The 23,866-nt window shown below is 41.8% G+C and overlaps 1 protein-coding gene across 3 annotated transcripts in view; it reads left to right on the top strand.

The window, feature by feature from the left end:
• ccser2a (coiled-coil serine-rich protein 2a) overlaps positions 1–23,866 on the top strand; it is a 73,153-nt gene that overhangs the window by 31,371 nt on the left and 17,916 nt on the right. For all 3 annotated transcript variants that reach the window (XM_064932573.1, XM_064932572.1, XM_064932574.1), the window contains 3 exons: positions 4,260–5,586; positions 5,759–5,964; positions 19,944–20,061. In XM_064932573.1, the coding sequence (XP_064788645.1) occupies positions 4,263–5,586; positions 5,759–5,964; positions 19,944–20,061 (1,648 nt within the window). In that variant the 5' untranslated portion in view covers positions 4,260–4,262. The remainder of the gene's footprint in view (positions 1–4,259; positions 5,587–5,758; positions 5,965–19,943; positions 20,062–23,866) is intronic.

Raw genomic sequence — 23,866 nt, 5'->3', positions numbered from 1 at the left:
CTGTGTAGCCTGCAGAACTTTACATTTGTGTTGTATATATATATATATATATATATACATTTGGTGTTCATTTGAAATAAAAGTAAGATGTTCGCCTACCACGCTGCACCTTGGTCTAATTCAACTAACGACGGATGTAACAAAAAGTTCAATGCATCCATTTTGTTCTCAATATCAAGTGGTACCGTAACGCCAAGTCTAGGTCCATGAGTCTTCTACCCCCAAGCCATAAGACTCCTGAACATCTAATCAAATGGCTTCCCAGACTATTTGCATCCCCCCTCCCTTCTACACTGATGATACTCTCTGTTATTATCTATGCATAGTCACTTTAATAACTCTACCTACCTGTACATATTACCTCAATTACCTCGACTAACCGGTGTCCTCGCACATTGATTGACTCTGTACCGGTACCCCCTTGTATATAGCTTCACTATTGTTCTTTTACTGCTGCTCTTGAATTATTTCTTACTTTTATTTCTTACTTTCTTTATGTATTTTCTTAAAACCGCATTGTGGGTTAAGGGCTTGTAAGTAAGCATTTCACTGTAAGGTCTACACCTGTTGTATTCTGCGCATGTGACAAATAAAATGCTATTTGATTAAATCCTTTCTGGGTAACAATGAAGTGATTGTTTTCAATTAAAATGGTTAAAAATAAACAAAAATAGTTTCTAATCTAAGAGCAAGACTGTCTGAGAGTGATCTCAGTGGGGAGGGAAAAACTAAAAATTAGCTGTTATTGACAGAGAGGTTTGGAACGGTCTTCATTATTGGCCTATTGACTAATTAACCGCCTGGTGATGTCACAAGGCAGGCCATAACTCCATCCCTCCAAAGGAGGCAGACATTTCAGGTGGCTCTTTTCAAACAGCTCGTACACTTAAAGGACCTTATCACAATTTCACAGTATTATTCTAACCCAATAGTGTGGAAATGTATATAAAACACCGGGAAATCAAGTTTTTGACTGCCTTGGGCCTTTAAACAAGGACTACTTTAACAAATGTCCACTGATAATTTTAGAATCACATTTACTTGAAGAACAGTACAGTTGAAAAGTTTGTTAACAGAATGACAGTTTGAGCTGTTACTGTCATTCGTTTTGTTACCAGACTTTGCATCTGCACTGTTCTTAAAGTAAATGTGTTTTTCTAAAAATGCCTTTGGAAATTGTTAAAATTAATTATTGTGCATAGAGTTGCATGGTTTGTTTAACTTTGCAATTATTGTTGTTTGTTTGACATAAGTGTTTATGTGAAAGATTTGAGTCTCAGTGTCCCTGTTACTGTGGAATTTCCCTTTACCAATAGAGCAGTAGATATCCGTATGTATTAGGTTAACTAGCACCCCCGTATTCTGTGGTTGTGTATGAATACTATGGAAACACATATTAGTCCTCTAGAATGATCTATTTTTGAAGTTGACTACTAGTTATTACAGGCAATGGTGTCTCTTTGACAGGCTCCGGATTGGAGTCTGACAAAAGACTGCCCAGACCACTCAGGCAGCATTCATTATTTGAGTTGAATGCTTATAACTGAAGGATAATGGAGTTAGGCCTAAACTCACCAACGGCTTACGTCCATCCTCCATTCAGTATTGACTGAGCTGGCCTGAGTCCCAGCCTCAGTGTCCTACTTGGGGTCCTGTCCTGTACTTGGCCAAGCCCTCTTGGCATCTTACCCCCAGGTTCTGATGTCCACATCTCACATGGCTGCACTGTGGGGATGGAACTCAGGCCAACACATCCCTGTAAATTCTATTTCCTTCTATTAACACATTTCTTCTTTACCCCATTATGTTCTGATAGTCTTAAGTTGACCAACTAAAGCTACCCTGGAGTTTCCTCTGAAGCCGCTATAGTTCCCATAACTATCTGGAATTTCCCCTTGAAGGGATTTATCTGATGATGGACAATTAAAAAAACAAAAACAATGATGCCAGTCAGCATGGCCCTTGGATGAGCGACACCGTGTAGCAGTTTATCCATGCTCATGAATTAAATGGACTATACTTGTCCCACTATTCCTGTGTCAGATAAGCCAGACATGCAAATTCCCTTCCTCCACAACCTTCTGACCTGGTTAAGGGAACCGGCACGTATATCAGCATCAGCAAGGTCTTTACAAAAGCCCTTGTTATTGTCAATATGAAGTGACCTGCTTTGTGCCTCTGTGTGTGTGTGTGTGTGTGTGTGTGTGTGTGTGTGTGTGTGTGCTGCCTTAATGCAGCCTCTGTTCTGGAGCTATTCCAAATGAGTAGTAATGAGTCTGGGAATGGGGAACCGTTGGATAAGGAAGATGAAGGTTCTTTACCAGATGCTGCAAGAAAAGGAAGCTATACTACATGCAGAACCTAAAACTTCCCCTTCCCTTTGAACCAAATATGATTCACTATTATGCCCTATGGTTCTGTGATATCATAAAGCCTATGGCGCTCTGGTGTTTTTATGATAAGGTAGGTGTGACTCATCATCTTTGTTAGGTGGGGGGGAGGGGGGGAGGGGGGGAAACCCAGAGGTCCCATTGAAGTATATCTAAAGTGGCAATGAATAGACAAGACAATGGGGAAAGTCCACCAAATATCTTTCAAAGTTCATTCTTCATTGTCTGTGGTTTAAAAAATCTAACGCTGTAGATTTAGAGGAAAAGGCTAATATTGAAATAGTGAAATAACAAGACGGTTGTTTCTGGTACTGTACAGTCCAACAAAGGATTTTGTCTATCAGGGATTGACTCCAGAATGTTTACTATTTTCAACTTGCATATAAAAAAATAACATTGAGTTAGTGTAACGGCTAGCTAGTTAGCGGTGATGCGCGCTAAATAGCGTTTCAATCGGTGACGTCACTTGCTCTGAGCCCTTGAAGTAGTGGTTCCCCTTGCTCTGCAAGGGCTGCGGCTTTTGTGGAGTGATGGGTAACGATGCTTCGAGGGTGACTGTCAGGATTTGGCCAGGGTTGTTCCGGGTTTTGGTCACTAGATGCCCCCATTGTGCTTTTTGACCTTATGTTTTTTCCCTTGTTCCCCATTATTATTTGCACCTGTGCCTCGTTTCCCCTGATTGTATTTAAACCCTTAGTTTCCCTCAGTTCTGTGCTCTGTGTTTGTATGTTAGCACCCAGCCCTAGTGGTGTTCTGTGTATTCTTGTCGATTCCGGTGGATGCTCTTGTGGAATTCTGTTTTTGTTTTTGAGTATCTCTTGAGGCTTTTTTGTGCTATTCCTACCACCTTTTGGATTTGCCATTTTTGTATTGAAGGACTTCTCCTTTTTACTTTATTAAATACACCGTCTTAAGTACTGCTGTGTCTGCCTCATCTTCTGGGTTCTGCTGACTATTCGTGGCTCAGTTGGTTAAGTGACTGTTTCTCACTCCGGAGACCCAGGTTCGTAACCGGGTCCTGACAGGTGACTGTTGTTAATGTGTGCAGAGGGTCCCTGGTTTGCGCCCGGGTATGGGCGAGGTGACGGTCTAAAGTTATACTGTTACATTAGCCAGACTGCCACGCTCGGCACAGAACGCAGTAGTGCCGGAATCCCTGTGTCAATGCCGGTTTCCAGTCTAGTCATTGACCCAAATAAATGATTACTAATCTTGGAATCATTACTTCATGTCATTGTCTGTCTCACTGCTACAACATACTGTATATATACTGAACAAAAATATAAATGCAATATGTAAAGTGTTGGTCCCATGTTTCATGAGCTGAAATAAAAAATCTCCTAAATTTTCCACATGCACAAAAAGCTTATTTCTCCAAAATGTTGTGCACAAATTTGTTTACATCCCTATTAGTGAGCATTTCTCATTTACCAATATAATCTACTAGAAAGGTGTGGTATATCAACTAGCTGATTAAATAACATCATCATTAAACAGGTGCACCTTGTGCTAGGGACAATAAAAGGCCACTTTAAAATGTGCAGTTTTGTCATTCAACACAATGCCACAGATGTCTCAAGTTTTGAGGGAGAGTGAAATTGGCATGCTGACCTTAGGAATGGCCACCAGAGCTGTTGCCTGGGAAGTGAATGTTAATTTCTCCACCATAATCTGCCTCCAACGTTGTTTTAGAGAATTTGTCAGTACGTCCAACCATTCTCACAAGTGCAGACTACATGTAACCACTCCAGCCCAGGACCGTCACATCCACGAATGCATGAAAGTATGAATTTGCAACAGAAATTACATTTTGATCTCTCTCTCTCTCTCTCTCTCTCTCTCTCTCACACACACACACTGTGCTGGCAGCTGATGGAAGAGAAGACCCCCATCAAACTTGCCATGGTGTCCAGACTGCCTAAGTTCGGTGTCCGCCCCACCACGGGGGTCACCAGCCCCCTGCCCAATGGAACCACCCCTTCACCCCAAGACAGCAAGACCACACCCCCAGCAAGACCCAATGGGGTGGTCCGTGCCTCCTCCTTCTCTCTAAAATGGAGGACAGACGGTGGCAGTACTCCAACCACCCCCACTAGCCTTGAAGATGATGCATGCCCAAAGGAGGGAGGGGACAAGCCCAAGACTCAGCACTCCACATGGGGGAGGGAGATGAAGAAACCGTCCCCATCCACCCCTAAGAGGGTCAGGAGTTCTGGTTCGTCTGAGTCATCTACTTCAAGCCCCAGGGCCATCCCCCGCCAAGTCGCAAAGACCAGCCCCAAGGCAGGGCCCAGACAGGGGCAGAGCGCCTCCTTCAGTGGAGGCCCCAAACTAGGCCAAAATGGAACTACTGATGGCTCAGGACAGTCAGGTTCAGGGCTGGTGAGGCCACGGGCCAGCTCCAGCTCCCCGCGCAGCAGCTCTAGAGATAGCCTGTCCCAGTCCAGCGACAGCCTCAAGTCCCTCACATTGGACAACATGGTGCGCTCGCAGAGTTTCACACACTTCAAGCAGATCCCGTCCCCTACCAACTTGCCCATGGCACGCTCCTTCTCCTTTAACCGGGCAGTGGAGCTGGCCAAGCCTCTGGCCAACACCCAGCTACAACCACCCAGGACCAACCACATCAGACCCCACAAGCTGTCGAATGGGAGGCAGGGCCTGGGGATGGGCCTCGGCCTGGGGACAGGGCTGGGGGGGCTTCAGTATCCTAGGAGCCTCTCTTCAGCCGGCTCCCCCTCCACAACCCCTAGTGCCCTGAAAAAACCTCTTCTCCCCAACTGTGTTCTGAACAAGCCTTCTGCTCTGGGCTATAGACTGACACGGCCTGGCCAGGTCAAGCAGCAGAAACCCCTGTTTACAGGGAGGGTGAAGGGGGAGGTCAGGGCTGGAGGAGTGGGGGACGGGGATAGGGCAGAGTCACCCCCCTTCACCCTCACTCCAGACCCCCTTAGTGACAGTGACAGGACCTCAGAGGGGCAGCTCAGGGGGTCAGGGGAGGGGCTAGAGGACATGTCTCTCTCCTCAGCCTCATCGCTCTCTCGAGGAGACACCAGCGAGGAGTTCTTGGATGACTTTAATAACCTGGCTGATGGGGATGTCCCAGACAACAGGACGAGAGGTAGTACTGCCACTCAGACACGCCTGCGGAGCTTCCTGAATGAGACCATGGACTGGAATGAGATGGGCCTCTCAGGTAAGCAAAAAAAATAAAAAACATCTGCTGAAATCTTATCTTCCTTTGTTACTACTAGTTGCCATAATTAACCACTCTAGAGCTTTTATAACACTGCTTCAGTCCCATAATTCCTGACAGTCAGTAAAATGTACCGTATGAACTGTTTGTTCTGTTTGTGTCCCCTGTGCAGGGCGGAAGGAGGAAGTTGGGGTGAGGACAGCCCTTGACATCCTGCCACCAGAGAGGAGAGACTTCCTTCAGGGCTCGTCTCTGGAGTTGTCCCCCTCCAACAGCTCGGGGGGCACCTACATGTGGGACGAGGAGGATCTGGAGCCCCTGGGACCCAGAACACACCCATGTGAGAGCTATGACGACTCAGACCGCCTCAACAGCATGGTGAGTCAACGCTTGGTTTGCCTCAGGGTACCAAATTCATACACACGAAAACACCCATATTTACCTGGCTGGTCAGATACGGTCAGAACATAGAGAGTGTCAGGAGAATATTTAGTCATTGTTTAGAAAAACAGACTGTTTTATTGTCAGCAATTGTCTTGTCTTCCGCTTAGCATACACTTCATATAGTATCACTGACGAGTAATGACATACTGTAATTTATGTATGATGCACAGTACAGTACAAAGTTAATTCATCAGATTGACTAGTGTTGGTATTCAGCAGAGGCCTGGTAGTGTGTACCTTTGACCCTATTATGTCAGTCCAGTCCTCCCAGAGCTACCTGCTTTATTCTATCAATTGATCCCGCTGCTAAAAATTCAGTTAAATTAGATCCTTAATTAGGGATTAGGAGAACAAAGACTCAGGTCAGAAAGGGAATGTGAATGCCAAGGCTGCCAGCCACCCACTCCCAACCAAGGTCTCCCTCCCGTGGGGTTCCCAGATTCTGGAATGTCTGCATAGCTCCTTACAAGCCACATATGATCTCCTGGAGATAATCGAACAGTTTCTTTCTGTTTTCCTCTCAGTGTTCCGGTGCCATTGGCTCTGGAATGTTTAACGAGCTTAATGACGGGGATTTAAAACAGTTAATCAGCTTAGTCTTTTCTTCCCTTCCTCTGGGGTTTACCATTACATGAAGACACAGACTTGTTGACCGAACAGTGGTCCATAGACAACTGAGACAGTGTGTATTGGGGAGAGAGCTGTCTGGGGATGCCAACTGTTCTGAGTGGGTGTGAGTGTTTCTCTCTAATTTATAATAATAATATTTAGCAGACACTTTTATCCAAACGACTTAAAGTCATGCGTGCGGCTTCGGGAATCGAACCCACAATCCAACTGAGCCATAAATCATTGCACGGATACAATGACAATGACATTCATGTATCTGGTAAGCCTAGTAGAATAGGGTCCATCTAACATACTGTGTCCTAATTGTTTGGCCTATTAGGTCAAAGCACCCTTGAGATGTGCTGCATTTGTTTGGAACACGTGATTCAGAGCAAACACAGCAAAGTAAAGCTTGTATGTAGGGTGACACCGTGTGGCCAAAGCCATTTGTTACACCGATAAAGAAGTATAGATTGGAGTAGAACAGGGGACTCTAATAACATTACATTTACATTTACATTTAAGTCATTTAGCAGACGCTCTTATCCAGAGCATATTGTACGGAACACATTTGTGCTGTAGTGAAGCCGTCTATAGAGTAATGGAAGGTGTCTTTCATGATCATGTGAAACGTCAATTGCTATGGAAATGCTGGGATGTGTTTTTCAATGATGTTAAAGTTAATTATGATGCAACTATGACGGTGATACGATATGGATTACAATTATCATCATAAATATTAAGGCTATACGCACTACATGTTACACACACAGACACTCAACAATGCAAATTGGCAGAGTTATTATTTATTTGGACATCACACATTATAATCTTACTCTTATTTAGACATCGTACACACTCTCACGAAATCACATCCTATATCATACACACCAACCTACTCAGATTTACTTCACACATAATATCTTGTCTCAATTTTCTAACATCTGTGGCATTGGCTCACAGGCAAACAGGCAAGGGAATAAAACCGATATTGCTAGAACCTATTTCTTAAATTCTAAATATCAGACATTTGAAAGCTCTAGTTTTGACCTTCATAATACCTCTGATGGCAGTAACTTTACAAACACTAATTATGGTCAATTTAGACTGAGAATAGTATCTAGTTATGGTAAGGGTGGAAATAAGTATAGCCAGTTATAATTGTAACGGTTTAGCAGATTACAAAAAAAAAGAAGATCAGTCTTTATGCGGCTAAAAGAAAAGGAATATAACATATAATGTTTACAGGAAACTCACTCTACATCCTTAGATGACGTTGTGTGGAAAAAGGAATGTGGTGGCGAAAAAAATTCTGTCATGGACAAAGGAACTCCAAAGGTGTGATGATATTAACAAAAATTTTGATCTGAATGTGCAAATAGTCAGGAATGATTCGCAAGAAAGGTGGATCTTTTTTAATATAAAAGTGGACGAAAAAGAGATTTGGCTCATTCATCTATATGGTCCAAATCAGGATGATCCATACTTTTTCGAAAACATTTGTACCAACTTATTGAACGTACAGTCAACAAATGATCAAAACAAATGTTAGGAGACTATAATACAGTGTTACGTACCTCAATGGACCGTAAAGGTAATCACTCTACAAACTATCATCACCTTGCCCTTAAGGAAATCACAAATATTATGGACACATTAGAAATAGTTAATATTTGGAGACTAAAAACCCCCAACCTAGTGAGATATACATGGAGGAGACTTAATCAAGCTATTCATTTTGACTACTTTCTTGTTGTAACAGCTTTCGTCTGTAGAAGGAGAAGCGGACCAAAATGCAGCATTGTGATTATTCATGTTCTTTAATAAAGAGGAACTCGACCTGAAATAACTAATAAACAATAAATGAACAAACGGAACGTGAAAATCTATACAGCCTATCTGGTGACAACAAACACAGAGACAGGAACAATCACCCACGAAATACTCAAAGAATATGGCTGCCTAAATATGGTTCCCAATCAGAGACAACGATAATCACCTGATTCTGATTGAGAACCGCCTCAGGCAGCCATAGACTATGCTAGACACCCCACAAAACCCCAAGACAAAAACACACCACAATAACCCATGTCACACCCTGGCCTGACCAAATAAATGAAGACAAACATAATATACTTCGACCAGGGCGTGACACTTGTCTCTTTCATCAAAGGTTAAAAAAGTTTTAATAGGAGACTGAATGCGATCGGATCATCATTTTATTGGCATTCACATAACTCTTATAGATTTTCCATGAGTTCGGGGATATTGGAAATTGTATCGAAGTGTATTGGAGGACAACATATTTTTAACTAAGGCAAAATAATTTATAACTGAATGTTTCCAGTATAATATAGGTTCAGCAAATCCCCTTATTGTTTGGGTTACCTTCAAACGTACCTTCAGAGGTCATTAAATTCAATATTCATCAATAATAAAAAAGCAGTTTCTGTCTAAAGAGACAAGACTAACTAATAGTACAGGTAGATAGCAATGCAAATGACACTACAGAGATACAAATAAGTTAGAGGAAAAACAAAAATAACTTGATGAACTTATTCAAGAATGATCTAATGTAATCTATTACAAAAATAAATCAAACTGGATGGAATATGGAGAAAAATGCACAAAATCCTACCTGAATCTCCAGTACAGGAAAGCTAACAAAAAGAATTTAGAGAAACTCATTACTGAAGACAGAGTCATCCATGATTCTCCAAATGATATTTTAAAAGAGGAAGCTAATTATTTTAGGCAGATGTTGTAACGGCGTTCTTCGTTTGCCGAAAGAAAGTCGGACCGAAATGCAGCGTGGTGGTTACTCATGTCTTTAATGAATGAATCGTGGTACATGAAATAACTGATACAAAATACAAAACAACAAAACGGAACGTGAAACCTAATACAGCCTATCTGGTGAAACTACACAGAGACAGGAACAATCACCCACGAAATACACAGTGAAACCCAGGCTACCTAAATACGGTTCCCTATCAGAGACAACAAGAATCACCTGACTCTGATTGAGAACCGCCTCAGGCATCCAAACCTAAACCAAACACACCCATAATCAACCACAATCCCAATGCCTACAAAAACCCCAATACGACAACACAATAACATAAACCCATGTCACACCCTGGCCTGACCAACTAATTAACTAAAACACAAAATACTAAGACCAAGGCATGACAGATGTTCTCTTTTCCGTCACATTCTATCCCACTGAATGAAGATTACGGTAAGGAATTCTTTCCAAATAATATAAAAAATGGAAAATTAACAAATGTACAGAAAAATCAGTGCGAAGGCCAAATTACAAAGGAATAACTTTTTGAGGCTATTAAATCCTTTCATTCTGGAAAAACCCCAGAACTTGATGGCATACCAGTAGAGGTATATCAAGTCTTTTTTGATATACTAAAACCTCCAGTGTTAGATTGTTTTAACTACTCCTATAGAAATGGTAGTCTGTCGGGTACTCAGCAGGAAGGTCTGGTTTCTCTATTATTAAAACAAGACCCAGATGGCAAATATAAAGACCCAGTCTATCTAACACTTCAATGTTGTGATGCAAAAATACTAGCGAAATGCATAACACTCAGAATTAAAAAGGTTTTACCAGGTATTGTTCATCCTGATTCATCATGATCAGACAGGTTTTTTACATGGATGATCCATTGAAGATAATATACGACAACTACTAGAAATAATAGAATGTCAAGAAACATCTAAGAGGCCAGGCCTTGTATTTATAGCGGATTTTGAAAAGGCATTTGATAAAGTAAGACTGGATTTTATTTATAAATGCCTGGATTTTTTCAATTTCAGTAATTCTCTTTTAAAATGGCTAAAAATAAAGTATAGCAACCCCAGGTGTAAAATAGTAAATAACGGTTACTTCTCAGAGAGTTTTGAATTGTCAAGAGGAGTTAAACAAGGGTGTCCACTGTCACCATATCTATTCGTTATGGCCATCAAAATGCTAGCCATTAAAATCATATCCAATAACCACATTAGAGAAAAGCTCACTCAAAATAAAACATAATAAAAAGTATGTTTGAATGACACCTGAGGATCAGTGTTTTTACAGCTAATGCCGGTTTGCCTGAGGCTGATGCCATGCAGGTGTTTGTGCACATACATATACACACACTCTCGTTCAAATAAATACATACAAGAACACACACATACATGTAATAGTGCCAGACATGCACACAAACATATACCTTTGGCATTGTCCTTGATGTCCTTTGTTTTTATAGATTTTTTGTTTGCTGTTTTCTTCTAACTTTTTCTTTTTTCAATTAAGTTCATTCTCTTGGTTGTTGGTGCATTGGGGGATTCTTGGGGATGAAGAATGAAATTAATTGTATTTAAAAAAAATATATATTCTTAGGGGTTTGGGAGGGGTCTTGAATGGTTGAGGGACAGCTAATTGGGAACTGTGGTGGGGGGAGGGGGGATCTTGGAGTGTTAGGGTTCATGTTTTTTGGCCAGGTGGGAGATCTGTCAACGTGCCCTTGAGCAGGGCATTGACCCTGGATGCTTCTGTGTGTCGCTCTGAATGGGAGTCTATTGGATGACTGGTATGATGTAGTTGTTGAGAGGCTTCGCTGCAAGTATATTGTATGTTTTGGATACTAAATTTAAAAGAATACATACAAAAAGTTAAGGACCCTGGGACTAAACACCTCCCCCTGCAACTGAATCCTGGACTTCCTGACGTGCCGCACCCAGGTGGTAAGGGTAGGCAACAACACACCCACCACGCTGATCCTCAACACTGGGGCCCCTCAGGGGTACGTGCTTAGTTCCTTCCTGTACTCCCTGTTCACCCATGACTGCGTGGCCAAGCACGACTCCAACACCGTCATTAAGTTTGCTGATGACACAACAGATGTAGAGGCCTGATCACTGACAACGATGAGACAGCCTATAGCGAGGAGGTCAGAGACTGCTGATTGTGGACTATAGGAAAAGGAGGGCTGAACAGGCCCCATAAAAACATTGACGGTGCTGAAGTGGAGCAAGTCAAGAGTTTCAAGTTCGTTGGTATCCACATCACCAACTAACTATCATGGTCCAAACTAAAGGTTGCCCGATTAATCGGAATGGCCGATTTAATTAGGGCCGATTTCAAGTTTTCATAACAATCGGAAATAGGTATTTTTGGACACCGATTTGGCCGATACTTTTTTTTTACACCTTTATTTAATCTTTATTTAACTAGGCAAGTCAGTTAAGAACACACACATTCTTATTTTCAATGGCGGCCTAGGAACGGTGGGTTAACTGCATTGTTCAGGGACAGAACAACAGATTTTTACCTTGTCAGCTCGGGGGATTCAATCTTGCAACCTTACAGTTAACTAGTCCAACGCTCTAACCACCTGATGACATTGCACTCCATGAGGAGACTGCCTGTTACGCTAATGCAGTAAGCCAAGGTAATTTGCTAGCTAGCATTAAACTTATCTTAGAAAATTAAACTTATCTTATAAAAAACAACCAATAAATCAATCATAATCACTAGTTAACTACACATGGTTGATGATATTACTAGTTCATTTAGCGTGTCCTGTGTTGCATTTAATCGATGCAGTGTGTATCGTTGCTCCAATGTGTACCTAACCATAAACATCAATGCCTTTCTTAAAATCAATACACAGAAGTATATATTTTTAAACCTGCATATTTAGCTAAAAGAAATCTAGGTTAGCAGGCAATATTAACCAGGTGAAATTGTGTCGCTTCTCTTGCTTTCATTGCACGCAGAGTCAGTGTATATGCAACAGTTTGGGGCTGCCTAATTTGCCAGAATTTTACGTAATTATGGGATGACATTGAAGGTTGTGCAATGTAACAGCAATATTTAGACTTATGGATGCCACCCGTTCGATAAAATACGGAACGGTTCTGTATTTCACTGAAAGAATAAACGTCTTGTTTTCGAGATGATAGTTTCCGGATTCGGTCATATTAATGACCTACGGATCGTATTTCTGTGTGTTATCATGTTATAACTAAGTCTATGATTTGATAGAGCAGTCTGACTGAGCGATGGTAGGCACCAGTAGGCTCATAAGCATTCATTCAAACAGCACTTTCGTGCATTTGCCAGCAGCTGTTTATAACTTCAAGCCTATCAAGTCCCGAGATGAGGCTGGTGTAACCGATGTGAAATGGCTAGCTAGTCAGCGGGGTGCACGCTAATAGCGTTTCAAACGTCACTTGCTCTGAGACTTAGAGTGGTTGTTTCCCTTGGGTAATGCTGCTTCGAGGGTGGCTGTTGTCATTGTGTTCCTGGTTCGAGGCCAGGTAGGAGCGAGGAGAGGGACGGAAGCTATACTAAAGTGCCTATAAGAACATCCAATAGTTAAAGGTTAATGAAATACAAATGGTTTAGAGAGAAATAGTCCTATAATTCCTATAATAACTACGACCTAAAACTTCTTACCTGGGAATATTGAATACTCATGTTAAAAGGAACCACAGGCTTTCTTATGTTCTCATGTTATGAGCAAGGAACTTAAATGTTAGCTTTCTTACATGGCACATATTGCACTTTTACTTTCTTCTCCAACACTTTGTTTTTGCATTATTTAAACCAAATTGAACATGTTTCATTATTTATTTGAGGCTAAATTGATTTTATTGATGTATTATATTAAGTTTAAATAAGTGTTCATCCAGTATTGTTGCAATTGTCATTATTACAAATACATTTAAAAAATCAGCCGATTTAATCTGTATTGGCTTTTTTTGGTCCTCCAATAATCGGTATCGGTATTGGCGTTGAAAAATCATAATCGGTCGACCTCTAGTCCAAATACACCAAGACAGTTCTGAAGAGGGTACGACAACACTTTTTCCCCTTCAGAAGGCTGAAAAGATTTGGCAAGTGCCCAAAGATCCTCAAAAAGTTTTACAGCTGCACCATCAAGAGCATCCTGACTGGTTGCATCACTGCCTGGTATGGTAACTGCTTGGCATCTGACCGTAAGGCGCTACAGAGGGTAGTGCGTTCGGTCCAGTACATCACTGGAGTAAAGCTTCCTGACATCCAGGACCTATATACTAGGCGGTGTCGGAGGAAGGCCCCGAAAAATGGTCAAAGACTCCAGTCACCCAAGTCATAGACTGTTATCTCTGCTACCGCACGGCAAGTGGTACCAGAGCACCAAGTCTAAGACCAAAAGACTCCTTAACAGCTTCTACCCCCATAACCATAAGACTGCTGAACAATTAATCTAATGGACACCCGGACTATTTACCATGGCACCCAAACTCTATTTCATGAACTGCATTGTTGGTTAAGGGCATGCAAGTAAGCATTTCACGTTAAGGTCTACCTGTTGTATTCGATGCATTTGACAAATCAAATTTGATTTGATTTGTATGTGTGCCATTCAGAGGCTGAAAGAGTGTGCAAATCAATAGTAGGAAGGTGTTCCTAATGTTTTGTACACTCAGTGTAGACAGACAAGTCTCTTAAGAGGCAACAGCCAGCCATGATGATCTGTCATCTGGTGTAGAATTAACCTGACAAACGTCTTATGATCCTGTGTTGTAAAAGAGCTTCATAACACAGAACCCAGACAAAACAAATCACAGTCATCCAAGTTAAGCTCTGTTGCAATACCTCTGTGACTCCACTTGATGGCAGTGTTACGTTAAATATGACATAAGTGTCTGTGTGTGTGGTAAGAGAAATACATCACTTGGTTTCCATGTTTTTCACCTGATGATTTCCTATAGCCTGCTGTTGAGTAGTAGACAGCCAGCTTCATAATTAGAAGTACTCCTGCCTTCATATTAGAGGTTTTAATGCATTATAATAGCATTTTTATTAATCTCTGTTTTGGATATAAATGGCATGATATTTTGTTTAACTTGAGCGATACGTTCACATTCCCATTCTTCCGCCTGCTTGCGTGTGTACAAGCATCCTGCAGATGAAAGTTGATGCTTGTCTGTTTTGTGGATATCGGCAAAGATATGTCCTAAATGGGCTATAATGATATGGCAACAGCTAATATTTATTTGGCTTGATTTGGTTGCTATAGAAACCATCACTATCATCACAATGGAAACAAGAATGTAAGTGCATGCATATGCATGAAGTGTAACGCTTGAATCCAACAAAATGAAATATAACAGTCTGGATAAACTTCGAAATGACACGGTTTCATATGTACAACATCTAAAGACCTGCCTCACTATATTGGGAGCTTTGCTGTTTCTAAAATGCCGTATTTGGGTGTTTCTGTAGCCGTTGTTCATGTTTTCTGCTTCCCCTAATACTGCCCAATGAGCCTGAGGAGGTCTATCGCTGGTGGGGTAAGTTTCTCAAAACCAAGTGAAATCAAAAAGTGTAATGACACTTCTGTAGCCTCCATTTACATAAAAACATGTGATTCGGTTAAAAATAGCCAGAGGAAGACATATTGTAGAGTGGTTGTCTGTATTCATACTTATGTACCTGAAATGGCTATTTCCCCCAAAATGCTGTAACTGATAGACATTGGAATAAACAATGTGAAGCCACTCTCTCTTCTATTCTTTTCACTTACTCTCTCCTTGGCCTGTTCATTCCTTATTCCTGCAGATACCTAGTATTTGCTGTGTTTTTATTTTAACTCGGCTTCTCTCATGTGAGACATATCCTCTCAGTAGCAGAGCAAGCTCCTGACGGCGCTCTGTCTCTAATCCTCGCCTCCTCTCTGACTTCAAAGCTGCAGAGCTGCTGCTTCTTGATTTATTTATTTGGATCTAATGTTAGGCTTTGTAGCGCTGGGTGGTGACAGCCTAATTCATTAGCAGATAAATGAGCTAGGTGCTTAAGCCTTTCTCTCTGCAGTACACTGCTGTTTATAGTACACACACTCAGCAAGCAGACTGTTGTCGTATTAGTTAGCTAATATCTAGGCTGCTTTGTTTGCCATGCAGAAAATGCCAACGTGTCCCTACATGGTCTTGTCTGATCATTCATTGATTTCTTATTTCTCTCTCTTGCCTTCTGTCTTCCCTCTTAGTATATGACATACGCCTGCATGCATTTATAGCTGCTATACTGAACCAATGTGTCGTCAGCCAGAACCCGTAGAAACACATTTGATAGTGGTTACTACTTTTTTTTGAAAGTAGCTATTTACAATGATGAAGGTGATCTGTGTCAGCCCTAAGATTAGTGGGCTCAATGTAGTCATCATATTTTCCTGTTGGTTACTGACCACAGTGGTAACTATTAGTAACTCCCTTTGTCTGTTTTAAATGTGATAGTTGAAGGTCTCCATTTAATCTCCATTTAGACTCATTTTGTTCCTCAACATAATGTTCTAAAACTGGCTAGTTTTGCCTCCTAGCGTCTTTCCTTATGGAGTCTGCTTGATGTAAACCAGGCTTACTTTTACTTTGCTGCTTTTGGGTTTGTCGAATTGATTATGAAGTTGATAAAAGCAGTCAAGTGTGGGCAGTCATTCAAGGCAAAGGCAGGCACCTGGTTGAAGGAGGCATAATGAAGGTAGAGGTTTATGAAAGAGTGGAGGACGAATCTGTCACTCACTTATCCCCATAGCTCTGTTCACATCAAATGGAGATGACAGGAGGATGAAAATGGAGTGAAGAGGGAGAGGTGTATGTAGTGTAATTATGAAAGGCCTAATTCCCTCATGCCAAGTACAAAGAGACACCGTATCAAAACACACACACACCAAATAGCTCCACTTTAGCACTGCCCTTAAATACAAAACCCTGTAAACAGTGTCGGTTCAAGTAATTTATTATAGTCAGCTAGATGGACAACAGCTTCTTGTCTTGTCATTTAGCATAAATCCGACCGCCGCCGCTCTCAAGCCTTTTTCACACACTGGCGTCAGAATCCACTTCTGCTTCCGCAAATGAAAGCGTGCATATAATGTCCCCCGTTTTTCCCATTTTAAATCTGGATGAATTTAAACCAATCTACACCGACCACTGTCCATCCAACACATTCTGGTGGGTTCGGGTTGGCTGAACTAAGAGGCACCTGTTACCAGGAGCAGAGAAAGAGCAGTGATCTATTTCCTACCACTTCTGCCGCCCATATGACCAAAGCAGTAATAAACGTTCGTTGACTCTATGGTGGTCAAAGCGGATTCCGCTTTTTGGAACGTTTCTGAATGTGAGGTCCCTGTAGGCAGTCAGAGGGCAAATGATCCTGGCACCGGATTATTTCCTCACTGGAAAAGCTGGTTCTAATGGAAAATGTGAAAATTCTGCTTGTGTTCCCAACAGTACAAAATCCAGCCTGTGAGCTCATAATTTTTGTGGACAGACACACGTAACATAAATGGTATCGTAGCGTCTGTCAACAGACTGCGGGATATGACAATTAATGAGAAATGTTGTTGTGTTTTGCTGGTTTTCAGTCGCTGATTATCTGGACAAGTCACGATTTTGAAGGTCTTTCAAATGTAGCTGTTATAAAAAAATATGTTTTAAATGTACAGGGAAACCTTTGCCTATCACCTTTAACCATCCCAACCCTGAATGTCCCAACCTAAAGCAGCACAACTGACCTTAGATCAGTGCTATGGGGCCATCTCTCCTTAAATCTCTTTTTTGTGCCCAAGTCAGTATCATTCTAGTGTCCTTGGAAGGGAAGTTCTGCTCTCATCAATCTCTCTAACACTTTCCGTGCTCATAGTGACCCTCTAATTGTCCCTGTAAAAGTCAATAAGCCCTTTGCAGCAACGGATGCCTAGATTACACCACATTACATCCTTTATAGAACCACAGAGAATGGTCATATGCAGTTGGCTAGAGCCTGAGAATTGGGTTTGGGGGAAATGCATTAGTTCAAGAGCAGTAAATGAGTCGAATAATTGGATTACAAAGAAGTGCTATCATTGTAGAGGTAGAAGGCATATTTTATAGTTAAAGGACAAGCTTAGTGCTTTCAACTCAGAACTTCAGTGTAGAATAAGGTCAACATAATGTCATTGTGGAGGCATTGCAGAGGCACACTCACACATAGCTTAGCAAAGCTTTATTTGGAGATACTGTATGGGTCTTTTATCAAAGAAACAGTTTTGAGATCTTCAGTATCTCACATTGCAGTAAGCCCCACTGTGTTACATTTAGTCTGGGACTGACCTTCAATTAGAGTGAAGATCTACTGAAGGAGCAGCAGTTGATCTGCAGGCAGCTCTGAAGCCTTCATTGAGAGTTATGGGAAACAGAATGGACATGTAATGAAAATGCCATGATAATTCTAATCTCAGACAGAAGGGCTGGTGACGACGTCTGAGAATCTGCGACAGCTATTGATTTGAACAGTTTCAGACTCATTTCTTAAGCCTCTCTAGGATATATTAGAAGTTTGGATGTTTATATTTGTACCCATAATTCCTTATACAGTAGAACAATAATTTTTTATTTGATCTAGTTTCATTTTGTATTGATTACGTTTCTGGGTTAGGCAGACTGAAGTTCTGTAGGGCTTGGGTTGTGGGGGCAAAGCTACATCATATATTAATCACACTAGTGGGTCATATGAGGTAATCTGTGTGTGGTTTGAGCCTCAGCTAACCTCAGATTCATAGCTGAACAGAGAGTTGTGTTTGTTTGAAATTTCAATTCAATATGGGGTTGAATGGGCCAAGGCTTTTCCTTTGGCTTATTATTCTTCATTGATCTCCCCAACGGGTGCAGATTGAGAGGGTAGTAGAGAGAAGATGGGGAATGTGTGGTTAACTGACTGAGGGACACAGAATGTTGCAGGAATTTCCATAGCATGTTACAGTCCCTGTGCACAACCACAGCAAAATGCATTCTGAATTGATGTAATCATAATGTGAATAATATGGAACCTCAATCGATTAAATATTTGAACAACGTGTAAGCTCAATGAATGAATTATCTTTATATGAAAGATGTATGACGAGAGAGAGGGATAATCATGCTAATCCTGTAAATCAGTTGCCCATTAGTCTCCATCTACTGAACAGGAGGTGTAGCACCGCTGAGGGGACCACCACTGGAGCTAGCTTGATTTCAACATGGGGACCTGCTGTGGTACTGTGGTTCTGTTGGACCCCCCAGTCCTCTCTGTTTGGCTGGCGGTTCCAACGTCAGAGCCCCAGGGCAGTCAGCTGGAGTGGGATTTGTGTGAAATATGACCCCAGATTCCCAGTTCATTCAACCAGCCTTTTTCTCCTCCTCCTTGGGGGAGATTATGTGGCCCGCTCAGCATCTAAGCTGCAGCCTACCGGTGTGAAATGCCATTTCCTCTCGAGCAACGTGCCGTGACTAAGGCCTGCTCTGCATGAGGAACCTCTAGAGGAGAGAGGGATAGAGAGGGGGGGGGGATGAGGAAAATGGAAGAGAGCGAGGAGACGAGAGGAAGAGGACAGAGAAAGGGAAAAAGAGAGTGGGAGAAGTAAAGAGGGTGATAATAGAAGTAGTAAAAAGCAGAGGAGGGAGCAGAGGAGAGCAGGCGTGTGGGAGAAAGACTGAGTACAGTTCAGTTGGGTGCACTGGCAGATATAAGTATGGATCAGAAGATATTGGATGTTATTTTTCTGTTTTCTATCATGGTTCCCTGCTTCAATGCCAGTTTTTGATTTAGATTCTCTAACCTTTAATAACACAACATCCATTAAATACCACCAACCACCATCATGTTATGGGTACATCTTCAAGTAGAGGCCTCGCTATGTATTTTCATTTTCTGCTGAAGCACAAAATGGCCTGGGAATTGATGCTTTGGAAAGCAAAAAGGTGAGGAGTACAAATCAACACTTCATACTTTGAAGTAGTAATTTGTACTCTTGCCTTTTTTGCTTTTGGGTACGTTATGCTTTGAATTCAACAACAAGCAAAGTGCAGACTATTTTATAATAATAAGACATACTTACCGATTTTACATTATAATACTCATTCAAGAGTGATGTTTCTTTTGAGAAATTCATTTCTGCAAATCTTTTGTTGCCTCCGACCCTGCTTCTTGTTGTTTTGAATAACAACCTGTGTTTGTCCGTGAGAGTCTGGTTCAAAAGGAGAACTGTTAGCATAAAAATGGACTCACTACTTTTGCATCGGCAGACAAAAACAGTGAACTAATCATGCCTTTACAGATGGGAGCATTATGAGATGTTTTTTGAAATACCCCGACATTCTGTACAATCTTTTTTTGAGGATCTCTTGTGAACTGACAAAACAAAACAGTTGGCTTACTAGCTTGAGTATTGTCATAATATACATTGAATCAAAATAACATAACATCAATTGAGCCAACTTTTGTCTCTTCCACCATGCAGGACATTCTGAACAACCTGGACCCCCTGGAACCAGCTGACCTGCAGGATGACGACCTCATGCTGGATGTGGACCTCCCTGAGGACGGCTCTCTACGAACACAGACAGCAGTGGCTCCAGGTACAGTCATCGCTTCCTTCATCTTTCCCCAGGCTTGGTGCTCATTAACACTAGTGATTGGTTCAGTAAAGCCTAATCACTGTGACCAGACCCTCTCACCTTTTGAGTGTAGCTTTTGATTCCATTCTGTAAATGTAATCATGGAACACCTATAGAAATGACAATTTAATCTCTAATCATCACACATTCCTCTGGTCCTATTTCAACTGCTGATTAGGTAACGAGATAGTTTTGGTGAATAGGTCTCTATTCTCAGAGACAGCAGGATTGTATTTGTGTGTGTAGGTGTGCTGTGGGTGTGCGTGAGAGAAAGATGCTGGTATTTTGTTACATTATACAAGCCATCACAAACTCCCTACGTCAGTGCTCATCGGTCATTGATCATGAATCTTAGGTTATGAAGTCACTGTATTGTGAATTCCATACTGACAGTGTCATTCATGGCGAATGCAGTTCTTTCCACTGCTCTGAAAACACTCGGCCCAGTGTGAGACTGCTGACCAGTCTTGCCAAAGGATTGCTAACAAGGGTCCCTTTATGACCATAAAACTCACAGACAACCCAAAGTGCATCTCGTTCTGTCTCTATACACACAAACACACACACACAGCCTGGTTTTTTAGTTCACAGAGCACTACATTGAGTGTGTTGTGTGTGTGACAGGAATGTTCACTCTGAAGGATTGTGAATCCAACCGGCATCCTGGAAAGAGACCGTATTTATTTATAGCTCTGTATGTCATAGCGAGGGGTCGAGGTTAAGGGACAGGGGAGCGGACAGAGGGTCCAGCCAAGCTCAGCCCTCCGTGGCAGGCCTAAAGAGAGGGGAGGAAAGGAGGGAGCTTCAATGTAGCATAGCCATAGGCCCATCCTCCCCTTCCTCCCTCCTTCCCATGTGCACAGGCTCTGTCAGCCAAGCAGGAAGGGGAAAGCGAGAAGGGAAAAGGAGGCCCTGCTATTTTCTCCTGCAGGCAGGCTCCAGCTCCAATGACAGGAGAGGTCCTGGTGGCCTCTCCCCACCCTACCCAAGCCGGTGACTCCCAGCCTGGTCACAGACACAGCCAGCCCGGCCTCTCCCTCTCTGGCCACTTGGGGAGTTTCTCCGAAAACAGACAGCAGGGTGGAAGAGTTTCTCCAGCCCTTTAAAAAGCTGACTAGAACTTTAGCCCACTCTTTTCCCTCTTCATTTTACCACTTTGGATTTGTAATGTTTGGATTTGAGTTTTGTACATGTTGAGAAGAAGTTGACGGATGTAGCAGAGCATGTTGGAATGTAGCAGGTCACGTGTGGAATTACTGGGCTAACTATTTAGACAGGCTCGTCTTCAGTTGCGGTATGTGGAGAGGCTGCGTAAGGTATTTGTTTAGTCCTCAGCTGAAGAACTCTCATGCTACAACAGTAAGATTGAGTTATTTGAAGACTGGCACACAATTTTATTTAGTCTTTGTTTATTAATGGCTTGTTTGATTAGAGTGTATAAATATTTATGATCCTTGGTTGCTCTGTTTGGAAGATAAATTGTCTGTGTCTGTAATGTACAGTAAGTGTTTTGTGGGTGTGTATAAGTTTGTTATTTTTCTCTGTTGATGTTAACCCCTGAGAGTCCTACTGTCTGACTGTTGGCCTTAGCTTAAAGCCTTTTTCTTGGGTTTGATGTCTTATTCAGTACAAATCAGTGAATATATATATATATATATATTATATATATATATTTTCACTGATTTGTACTGAATAAGACATCAAACCCCAAAAATATATGCGTATGTGTATGTGTGTGTGTGTGTGTGTGTGTTAGAGCAAATACAAGTCCCCTAAGTTAACCTTGTCCCATGAGGCAATGTTTGTGTATTCTTGGCACAGTGTATACAGGACTCTGCTTACCAGAATGGAATGGTATTGAACACATCAAACAAATGGAAGCCACGTTTGACTCCATTCTAGGGCTGATCCCACTTAGTCGACTGGTCGATTGTTTGGTCGATAGGCTGTTGGTCGACCCAGATTTCTTTAGTTGAGCAGTAGCAAAAAAAAAACACACAAAAAAATCACAATGTACAAGACACCTGTCTATTGTGGAGGCCGTGGCGACGCCATAGTCCATCAGTCTAAGACGTGCTACTGAAATTGTATATTATTATATTATGTAAGAACAATGGTGCAACACAAATAAAAATGTAATTATTTTAAAACAAATGTGCTTTCTCCCACGTTCGATTACAGCCCTTGCCTTAATTGTCTCAGAAAAGTGAGGCGAGAGGATACCCTGACTTAATTAGGTCCATAATCTATAGCCTAACTGTTAAATGTGCCTGGCTTCATAAATCATCCATATCCAGTGCCTTCAGAAAGTATTCAGACCCCTTGACTTTTTCCACATTTTGTTACATTACAGCCTTATTCTAAAATTGATTAAAAAAATCCTCAGCAATCTACACACAATACCCCATAATGACAGGTTTTTAGAAATGTTTGCAAAAAAACAGAAGTACCTTATTTACAAGTATTCAGACCCTTTGCTTTGAGTCTCAAAACATCCTTGAGATGTTTCTACAACTTGATTGGAGTCCAACCATCTCTGCAGCACTCCACCAATCAGGCCTTTATGGTAGAGTGGCCAGACAGAAGCTACTCCTCAGTAAGAGGCACATGACAGCCCACTTGGAGTTTGCCAAAAGACTCTCCGGCCATGAGAAAAAATATTCTCTGGTCTGGTGAAACCAAGATTGAACACTTTGGCCTGAATGCCAAGAGTCACGTCTGGAGGAAACCTGGCCCATCCCTAAGGTGTATCACAACCGTTCGTGAATATGAGTCCCATTGGGCGCCGCACAATTGGCCCAGCGTCGTCCGGGTTTGGCCGTGTAGGCCATCATTGTAAAGAATAATTTGTTCTTAACTGACTTGCCTAGTTAAATAAAGGTTCATTAAAATTAATGTAAAAAAATAAGGTGAAGCATGGTGATGCCAGCATCATGTTTTTCAGCGGCAGGGACTGGGAGACTAGAGCAAAGTACATAGATTCTTGATGAAAACCTGCTACAGAGTGCTCAGGAGCACAGACTGTGGTGAAGGTTCACCTTCCAACAGGATAACAACCCTAAGCACACAGCCTAGACAATGCAGGAGTGGCTTTGGGACAAGTCTCTGAATGTCCCTTAGTGGCCCAGCCAGGACCCGGACTTGAACCCGATCGAACATCTCTGGAGAGACCGGAAAATAGCTGTGCAGCAACGCTCCCCATCCAACCTGACAGAGCTTGAGAAGACCTGCAGAGAAGAATGGGAGAAACTCTCCAAATACAGGTGTGCCAAGCTTGTAGCATCACACCCAGGAGGACTTGAGGCTGTAGTCGCTGCCAAAGTGCTTCAATAAAGTACTGGGTGAAGGGTCTGAATACTTATGTAAAAGTGATATTTCAGTTCCAAAAATGTTATACATTTGCAAACATTAATAAAAAACTGTTTTTGCTTTATCAGTATGCGGGTATTTTGTGCAGATTATAAAAATAATTTAATCAATTTCAGAATAAACTGTAACGTAAACAAAATGTGGAAAAAGTCAAGGGGTCTAAATACTTTCCGATCTACAGAAATAAGATTGATCCTGCTTGTGTTACCTATATGAGTGTTTGTTTAATAGCCTACTGATTCCGTGAGCACCAAGCCTCACGCAACCACATGTCGAATACAATCAGAATTGGCTGTAATTATGTAGCACGATTAACACTGTTGATGTTCTGTGGTGGTTGATGCAGCAGGGAGGAGATAGAGACAACGGGTGTTAGTCACACAGTCATTCGGCCTTT

Source organism: Oncorhynchus masou, chromosome 23 (genome assembly GCF_036934945.1).
Source record: "Oncorhynchus masou masou isolate Uvic2021 chromosome 23, UVic_Omas_1.1, whole genome shotgun sequence".
In the NCBI taxonomy this organism is placed as follows: domain Eukaryota; kingdom Metazoa; phylum Chordata; class Actinopteri; order Salmoniformes; family Salmonidae; genus Oncorhynchus; species Oncorhynchus masou.
The sequence above is the reverse complement of the archived record's forward strand: the minus strand, read 5'-3'. Positions and strand labels throughout refer to the sequence as shown.